The sequence below is a fragment of the Oncorhynchus clarkii genome, chromosome 6, assembly GCF_045791955.1.
Source record: "Oncorhynchus clarkii lewisi isolate Uvic-CL-2024 chromosome 6, UVic_Ocla_1.0, whole genome shotgun sequence".
In the NCBI taxonomy this organism is placed as follows: Eukaryota; Metazoa; Chordata; class Actinopteri; order Salmoniformes; family Salmonidae; genus Oncorhynchus; species Oncorhynchus clarkii.
This window is the reverse complement of record NC_092152.1, coordinates 49663143-49673067: the sequence shown is the minus strand read 5'-3', so window position 1 is coordinate 49673067 and position 9925 is coordinate 49663143. Positions and strand designations below refer to the sequence as shown.

Below are 9925 nucleotides of genomic sequence, written 5' to 3'. Positions count from 1 at the left end.
AGCTCTACTGTGCCCAGATATTTGAGTGTTCAAAATACACTTTTGTGATAAAGTTTCTGTCATTGACATCCACCCTTGAGGGGTTATAGGATTCATTAAGTTATTTTGAAAGTTACATAAGCACACGGGCTTATAAAATTAAATCCACAGACTTTATGTTATAAGCATTTGTAGAAAACGCTACATGGGAGACTAAATAAATGTACATATGCAAATCTGCTCATCATTGCAAAGCATTTTGACATCAAAGTTGCACATGCCAACTCAAAAGCATTAGTCAAAGAGTTAGCCAGTACTGCTTTGGTGGAGGAGGAAATCCTTCCTGAGAGGGAGGATGATGAAAAGGGTTCTACGGGTGGTAGAGTACACCCAATAGACATGCAACTGCGAAAGGTAGAACTAAAGGCAAAATGGGAACCACAGAAATTGGAGCAAAGAAAGGGAAAGAGAATGTGCAGGCAGACAAGAAGAAGAAGAAGAATGTGCTCCTGCCACTCAATTAAAAGAGATGGAGCAGGAAGCGTGACAAAGGGAGATAGATCTGGAAGTACTCCAAATCAAGTCAGGCCATCCTGTAGCCTTAACAGTGATCTTGGTCGGAACAGCCGTCTTGTACCACTTTTCACCGAAAAGGAGGGTAGGCAACAACACATCGGCCGTAGTGATCCTCAACACGGGAGCCTTTCAGGGGTGCGGGCTTAGTCCCCTCCTGTACTCCCTTTACTCCCTGTTCACCTACGACTGCATGGCCAAGCACGACTTCAACACCATCATTAACCACACAATGGTGGTAGGCCTGAACACCGACAATGATGAGACGGCCTATAGGGAGGAGGTCAAAGACCTGGCAGTGTGTTGCCATGACAACAATCTTTCCCTCAACGTGAGGAAAACAAAGGAGCTGATCGTGGACTACAGAAAAAGGAGGACCGAACAAGCTCCCCATTCACATCAATGGGGCTGTAGTGGAATTCATTTTTGACCATCAAATCATCTTTAAGCTTAATGAGTTTATCAAAATCACCTTTAGAATTGTCTGTGAATATACTGAAACTGTCTTTACGACCCTTGATTAGATTGGTATAATCAGTGATTGATATAGAGGGTGCCTGGAGGCCCTTCATAGTGAAATCACTGATATCAAATAACTTAGCAAATGCTCCAGCATCCTTTTCTATTTGCGGTCTCTTTAAAAAAAAAATAGTGGGCTTTGTTTTTCCTGGTTAATAATCAACCATAATTCAATTTCATTACATAGGTCTACATTAAATAGATTTTATGTACAGCAGTAGATTTTATGTAGGCCTACTTTTAATGTACAATGTTCTTGACTGTCCTGAATGGCATCTGCCCAATAACATTTATTACTATTATTATTATTGTCAATATACACTGAACAAAAATATAAAGTGTTGGTCCCATGTTTCCCAGAAATGTGTTTACAGTGAGCATTTAGTGAGCATTTAGTGAGCATTTCTCCTTTGCCAAGATATGCCACACCTGTCAGGTGGATGGATTATCAAGAAGCTGATTAAACGGCATGATCATTACACAAGTGGACCTTGTGCTGGGGACAATAAAAGGCCACTCTAAAATGTGCAATTTTGTCACACAACATAATGCCACAGATGTCTCCAGTTTGAGGGAGTGTGCAATTGGCATGCTGACTGCAGGAACGTCCATTTCTCTACCATAAGCTGCGTCCAATGTCGTTTTAGAGAATTTGGCAGTACGTCCAACCAGCCGAAGACCACATCCGGCTTCTTCACCGGCGGAAATGTCTTTGGGGGGTGGGGTATTTCTGTCTGATTGGCTGGACCTGACTCCCCAGTGGGTGGGCCTGGCTTCCAAGTGAATGGGTCTATGTCCTCTCAGACCCACCCATGGCTGGACCCCTGTCCAGCCATGTGAAATCCATAGATTAGGGCCTAATTAATTCATTTCAATTAAATTTCAATTAATTTCAAACAGATTTTATCATATAAAATGTAACTCAGTAAGATCTTTGAAATTGTTGCATGTTGCGTTTATATTTTTATTCAGTATATATCCCTTTCCCACCCCATCCTACTTCTTGCTATGAATTCTATCTGATGGCGTATGCCTGTTTAGGCCAGTGCTTGACTTGGACTGAAATAGGTGCCGGTACTCATTTTGGGTGCCGGTAGCGTTTTTATTTAGGTGCAGGAACTCCTCAATACTTTTGAGCTAATATTCTATAGGAGGTGGAGGAAGTCAAGCAGAAGAAAATTGGAGGTGCCAGTACTCAATTCCAGTGAGCTCCTGCCCAAATCAAATACTGTGTTTTGGTAAAAACAGACAAATAATGTCTGATTTGGAACACTGATTGAGTGGGCCTGGGTCCAGGTGGTATATTGGTGTACACTATCCGTCAAAAGTTTTAGAACACCTCCTCATTCAAGGGTTTTTCTTTATTTTTTTACTATGTTCAACATTGTAGAATAATAGTGAAGACATCAAAACTATGAAATAACACAAATGGAATCGTGTAGTAAACAAAAAAGTGTTAAACAAATCTAAATATGTTTTATATTTGAGATTCTTCAAATAGCCACCCTTTACCTTGATGACAGCTTTGCACACTCGTGGCATTCTCTCAACCAGCTTCATGAGGTAGTCACCTGGAAAACATTTCAATTAACAGGTGTGCCTTGCTAAAAGTTCATTTGTGTAATTTCTTTCCTTCTTAATGCGTTTGAGCCAATCAGTTGTGCTGTGACAAGGTGGGGGTGGTATACAGAAGATAGCCCTATTTGGTAAAAGACCAAGTCCATATTATGGCAAGAACAGCTCAAATAAGCAAAGAGAAAGACAGTCCATCATATCTTAATGACATGAAGGTCAGTCAATACGGAACATTTCAAGAACTTTAAAAGTTTCAAGTGCAGTCGCATAAACCATTGAGCGCTATGATGAAACTGGCTCTCATGAGGACCACCACAGGAATGAAAGACCCAGAGTCACCTCTGCTGCAGAGGATGAGTTCATTAGAGTTACCAACCTCAGAAATTGCAGCCCAAATAAATGCTTCACAGAGTTCAAATTACAGACACATCTCAACAATCAACTGTTCAGAGGAGACTGTGAATCAAGCCTTCATGGTCGAATTGCTGCAAAGAAGCCACTACTAAAGGACAGCAATAAGAAGAAGAGACTTGCTTGGGCCAAGAAACATGAGCGATGGACAGTAGACCGGTGGAAATTAGTCCTTTGATCTGGAAATTGGAGATTTTTGATTCCACCTGATGTGTCTTTGAGAGACGTGGTGTGAGTGATCTCCGCATGTGTATTTCCCAATGTAAAGCATGGAGGAGGAGGTGTTATGTTGTGGGGGTGCTTTGCTGGTGACACTGTCTGTGATTTATTTGGAAGGCACACTTAACCAGCATGGCCACCACAGCATTCTGCAGCGATACGCCATCCCATCTGGTTTGGGCTTAGTGGGACATTCATTTGTTTTTTTAACACGAAAATGACCCAACACACCTCAAGAATGTGTAAGGGCTATTTTACTAAGAAGGAGAGTGATGGAGTGCTGCATCAGATGACCTGGCCTCCACAATCACCCGACCTGAACCAAATTGAGATGGTTTGTGATGAGTCGGACCGCAGAGTGAAGGAAAAGCAGTCAACAAGTGCTCAGTATTTGTGGGAACTCCTTCAAGACTGTTGGAAAAGCATTCCAGGTGAAGCTAGTTGAGAGAATGCCTAAAACTTTTGACCGGTAGTGTATAAATAAAATTGTACTTGAGTGGTGATGTTTAAGGTTTAAATTATTTTATAGAGTTCAGACTCTCCAACTGTTACCGCTTACTTTAAACTGAGACTCGACGATATGATGTGATAAGTTGGCCGCATAAAGCTGTTTACTTTGTGCATAACTGACTTTGCCTTTATTATAATATTTTTTTTATTTTGCTATAATGAGTTGGGATTTTTTTTTTTTTGTCAACGTGGGTCTAGACTTTGACTCTCATACTATACAAGATACACAGGGTGAGAACCTGGGCTATTGCTGAGTAGCAGTGAATCATGCTCATGACAACATCTTTCAGCATTGGCACCAGGAATCAGTATTTTGAGTGTGATACAGTGACATACCATCTGTAGTTTGACAGGGCAGTAAACACATTTTGCCACTGCTGTCAGTCAGATATTTGCCTACCACAGAGAGTACACATGACATGATAATGAATGCCCTTCAGACCACCTGTTGGGTGCAAACGGCTGCATGTCAGAAGCGTTTGGGGAGCCTTGTGCCCTCTAGTTGTGCTGTATTTACTTAATTTCAATAATCTTCTTGTGTTATATGTTTTATGTTCTTTGACCATTCTGTAATTGAAAATGTTTGTACATGACAAATAGTTGATTTTCCATATAGAGATGTTGAAAAATGGACAACTAGCATTGGTCTTGGAAAATAATACCAGCATGCAAAATTGGCTAGGACTACTCTATAGACTGACAAGTGGTCGGTACAGTAATAGCTAACAGCTGAGATATTCCAATATTTTAGGCTATTCATTGTGTGAATATGTCACAGTGGTAGTGCTCTGACAACTTGTTCTAACTACACTGAACAAAAATATAAATGCAACACTCAACAATTTCAAAGATTTTACTGAGTTACAGTTCATATAAAGAGATCAGAACATTTTAATAAATTCATTAGGCCCTACTTGGGAGCTAGGCCCAGCCAATCGGAATGAGTTTTTCCCCAACAAAGTGCTTTATTACAGACAATCCCGCAGGTGAAGAAGCTGGACGTGGAGGTCCTGGGCTGGCGTGGTTGGTTACACGTGGTCTGTAGTTGTGAGGCCGGTTGGACGTACTTCCAAATTCTCTAAAACAATTTTGGAGGTAGCTTATGGTAGGGAAATGAACATTCAATTCTCTGGCAAAAAGCTCTGGTGGACATTCCTGCAGTCAGCATGCCAATTGCACGCTCCCTCAAAACTTGAGACATCTGTGGCATTGTGTTTTGTGACAAAACTGCATATTTTAGAGTGGCTAATAGGTCTACCAAAACAAGTGGCTGACAATTTCACTGGAATAGAGGTAGATAGATATATTTCTAATTACCAGTTAATACGTAGAACACAGTAAACATGACAAGGATATCACAAAAGTCAGAGACTTATTTCCATTGCAGTCCCTATAACTTGCAAAGCAGGCACAGCAATTTATAGATATATAAAAAAATGTAACGCAAATGGTGTCTCTAGCCTACTTCAGATAGAAGTAGAGGCAGTTCGGAAAGGCAGGATTGAGTGAAGATAAGGGTATTGATAGTTACAGTAGCCAGGGTCCGGGAGAAAGTCAGCCTGACAGACAGGCTCTTCTTCAAGGCACCTTGCCATCTCCAACATTCATTCCCCCATACTTCCTCTGAATGTCTTAGTGCACCACCGACAACAGTGTAGCACCCGCCTGGGTGATGCTTCGGCTGCTCCTGAGGAGGTATCACAAATATATCAGCATAAGTGTCTTAGGCCTTAGAATTTAAAAATATCTACTCATAGCCGCTAGCCTATAGTTTATAAAGTGATAAATACCTACACGCCTTCACCGACTGCTTAGGATACTGAGTATTTTCCAACAGAAATAAATCAACTTACAAAATCATTTGACATATTTACCAACATAATCTGTCCCAAACTAACATTTACTTTGATATTTTTATACATGATCTCAGTAAAACTTCCTATATTCATACCAATAGTGTCATTGTTCCATGTAGAAATGGCACAATTTATATAGTTGACTTTTGCAGTCCTTTTACAGTGATACTAGAATACACTTGAGAAAACTGAACTCCTCGGGTCAGTTTCCAACACTCTTCAAACTGTTTTAACTGCAAGTGTGTACACTTCGTTCACTTAAGCCTACTTAAGCCTATGCGTAAGCCTTAAACCTAAGTATAGATAATGCTGGACTAAAAAGTATGCTCAATAGTGAATCTTCCCTCAGTGTGAGACAAAACAGGAGTGATCATGATAAAACACGTTTTTTATTGATATCAGAAAAAATACATCACTCTTCACGAGAACAGAGGGGACAAATGCAACACTCCGTTATGTGTCATCTGCCTGTTTGGCAAGTTTGCTCTTCCTCAGAAGTTCGTCATTTAATTTCTTCAGATGTTTTGTTCGACTCTCAAGCCTTCGGTGCCATTCGTCTCGCAGCCTATGTAAAGACAAAGTATTATCATTTTTTAAAAGTCAGACACATTCCATAAGCCATATGTTTCCAATATCGCTTTAGGCTACTTAATTGTATGTGTCTTGTTAGGACAATGACTTTTTTCTAGCCTGGTTACAGATCTGTTTGTGCTTTTAACAACTTCATTTAGCAAGAGAGCAGAAACAAACGGGCACCCAGGCAAAATTTCTACGACAATTCCTCTAGGAATTCCAATGGGTTTATTATTTGTGACACCATGCTCTTGTGCCCAGTATTGTGAGGATGGCTCTGCCACCTTCCTCACATCTACTTGGCTTATTGCATTTGTTGCTGCTGTGACACTGCTATGACACTGCTGTGTCTGATAATCCTCTAACCTTAAAGCAGCACAGGTTATTGTAGGACAGCTAAGCATGGAATATGGCATCCCCTAATATCACTCAACACTCTCTGATTATCATATCGGATTCCCTAAAGTTTTTCCAGTCCTTCTCAGATCGGGGATATACACATGATTACATGGACTAGCTACGGACAAGCAATGGGGTTATGAGATATTAGAGTGCGCTTTTGCTTTTGTGGTTAGAGATTCTTATGGCCAAGTACTTTAATATGATTGTCAGTGTAAGTTGCCCTTAGTGTTAACATTTTGCTCGTAACAAAATCATGATCTGTTACATGTAGCATGTGCGTCGAAAGTGATATCGCCTAAATTGTGGAAGTTTTTTCACTCATAGCAGGATGTATTCCTAATCCAAATATGAAGAAGAAAAGTTCTGCAAAAACATAAATAAATAGACCTTTGTTTCCCTTGAGTAACCTTTCCTCATATCCTGTGCAGTATTCTTATAGCACAAAAGTGTATCCCTTCAGAATGTCTAACAATTCTTACTTGGTGAGAGCACTATTTTTCTTCCTCATGTCTTCAGTTTCTGTCCTTTGGTCGTGTTTAGCAATTTTTTGTTCCCAGAGATCTTTTATAAAAAGCTTATCATGAATAAGAGCCACATTCATTTCCTAGAAGAAAATACACATCTAATTAGTTAACATGGACTCAAATCAATTCTGCTAGATTTGATTCTGGTTTGAAAAAGCTACGCAATGTCTCACATTTCTCAATGGCTCAGAAAATCAATGTCAATTATGTTTACTCTTGACAGTAATACATTTTTCATCTTGAATACGTATTTGCATAGTAGTAGATAGTAGCTACAGTATATGTAGTCAGATATTAGTGATGAGACAATGAGTTCCAAACAGCTGGACTAATAAGAGGAACAGCATGCATAGATCATTAAAAACAAACCTTCTGTGGGTATGAACCTTCTTCTCCCAAAGAGCCTCAATGTCACAGGATGTACTGTATAGTCCTGTCGTGGTGGATGTGGTGCCGATGAAAGTCTCCCCTCTTCCGCGCCCCCTGCTGAGCTTTATTTAAGAGGGGACAACATAAGACCTTCGTGTCATCTGGCCTTTTTGAGAAGAGTTTGGAAGGGAGGGGGAAACATAACGTTACTTCCCTTTGTTACGTCTGATGACATTATGTTTAGAGGGGACCTATAGCAGAGCTTTAGTAGTGCTCAGCTCAGCATTAGGGGCCTCCCACACTGGCCTTATTCTAATCGCCCCACTACTCCAATGACACCAGCACCAAAAGAAGGATTGGCTTGTTCTGTTCATTCTGGCTAGATCGCATCAGTCATTTGATATCATCCCCTTTTATTCAATTTGAATGGCTCGCGCCACATTTTAAGACGGTGGCCCCTGAGAGGCTTGAGCAGCAAGGCTAGACTGGGTAGCTGTGGATCGTGTTACTTGTAAAACTGATGAATGTATCAGGTTCTAATTTATGACCAGAAAATCCTTGACATCTTCTTGACAACTCCTTGACTGCTTATGACAACCTCAATGATTGGATGGCATTGAGGTAAAAGGAGGGCAGTCCAAATGATTCGCCAAGCAAGGGAAGTTTGCAACGTAAGCCCATCAGCCCTCGTGTTTAGTCGGCTTTGCAAGTGTACAATTATGTTCACTCTGGGGCCTGAAACTTCCCATAATTCAATTCACGACAATAGTACATCCGCTAAGAAAAGTCTGTGAAAACTTAAAAACAACGTCAATGGAGAAGTCAACATACAAATGTAAGTAGAAACAAATGCAAATAAGTTTGAAATTGTGCTACTAATGCACATGACGACACAAACACGTCTTGTAAAAAGTAAATGTGTTTTTGTTTGGTTATCTTTTGGAAATTGTAGAAATAAAAAATGTTCCTTCTTCAGAAGTTCCAGCTAGGCAGGCAAATGTTATTTAGCTAATTCATTTGCTAGCTTTCATACAGTAGGCTTATATTAATTATATATTTAATATAAGTAGACATGAACTCATAATTGACTGTGGTGCATATAAAGCACCCACAAGCTACCGGTGACGAATTTCCGGCCAAGGGTGGTCCATTTAAAAATCATTCCTTCCTCTCTCGCCCATTGCCCTGCAAGTTTATTCTCGTCAGACGTCATGACAGGTCATCAGAAGTGTCCACTTAATTTGAGGACTGAGGGGATAGGATGTGTCTTTTTAGTGTTTGGGCCGCAACCAGTGTCTTTATATTGCAAGTGCAACAGTTCACTTTACCTCAATGCCATCCAATCATTGAGATTCCCCCAAGGGCATAAGGTGAGGGTAAGTGGACGAGGGTGTATTTTAAGTGTTTGGACCGCAGCCACTGTTTGAAGCTACAATTGATATTAAGTGTTTTTTGTGTGTTAACTGACTGCAGATGAGTGGTAATAGTATTCATTCTGAAAACGTTATACTGCCACTACTCCTTTGTTTTATCTCTCTGAAAACAATTGCGCAAGACAACACTTAGCCTAAAAAAAAATGTAAATGTGCCCCACAGAAAATGTTTTGATATCCCTACAAATTCTTAAAATTGAATTGCATTTATTTTATCTTTGCTTAAAAACTATACGTTTTATATAGTAATCTATGCCACCTTGACATGACTGGTTGATGTATACAATATAGATACATTTCACAATAAATCTGATTCATTAATTGAATTTTACTATTATAATTTCTCCTCTTTGTCCATAGAACATTTTTGTTTTCTTTGTATAGTGAACTTAAACCCTCTCAGATGTGTGATACAGTTTCCCCTCATAATGTTGGCCTTACAAACCTTTTTTAATAAACAGGGCTATAAAATCCAAAATAACTTTTCATCACATGGATCTGTTTAATATGAATAGGTTATAACATCTGAAAAGCTCAATAAATCATTGCCATATAAATCAACCACAACAATCAAGCCACCTCATGCTGAATGAGGTCTAAAATGAAGACAATTGGTAATCCACTCCCATAGTATTGCACCAGACATGTCCATGGCAGAACGACGACAACATTTACTTCGGCCAATCAGTGAAAGGGGCACAGAGAACATTGTGTGGAGCGAGAAAGTGATCTATGTTGGCCATGAGGCAATTAACACTGGTGGTCAGTGTAGCGAATACTTTTTTGAGAGGGTAGCTGTGATGATAAATGTGATAACACATGTCTGACATTTAATTTCCTCTGGGTGTGACACACTGTACGCCACCGGTATTAAAAATAGGTAACAAGGGTTGTCATGTGGTCTATTTTGGGTACAGCCAGAGCCTTTGCTAATGTACTATAATTACACTATCATTCCCATATACTGATTCAGTTGTCATTG

The 9925-nt window shown here is 39.9% G+C and overlaps 1 protein-coding gene across 1 annotated transcript; it reads right to left on the bottom strand.

The window, feature by feature from the left end:
- Positions 1 to 6012: 6012 nt before the first annotated feature.
- Positions 6013 to 7730, bottom strand: LOC139412117 (protein FAM240B). Its single transcript, XM_071158922.1, has 3 exons — positions 7511 to 7730; positions 7097 to 7221; positions 6013 to 6207 (listed from the first exon to the last, which is right to left on the bottom strand). The coding sequence occupies exons 2-3, from the start codon at positions 7216 to 7218 to the stop codon at positions 6096 to 6098; spliced, it is 234 nt and encodes a 77-aa protein (XP_071015023.1). The 5' UTR covers positions 7219 to 7221; positions 7511 to 7730; the 3' UTR covers positions 6013 to 6095.
- Positions 7731 to 9925: the final 2195 nt, after the last annotated feature.

What these genes read in the sequence shown, in the direction of transcription:
- LOC139412117 (XM_071158922.1), bottom strand. Translation starts at nt 7,218, where the DNA reads ATGAATGTGGCTCTTATTCATGATAAGCTTTTTATAAAAGATCTCTGG. An exon ending in AAAAATAGTGCTCTCACCAA is followed by an intron (nt 6,208 to 7,096) that starts GTAAGAATTGTT and finishes GTCTTTACATAG; the next exon opens with GCTGCGAGACGAATGGCACC.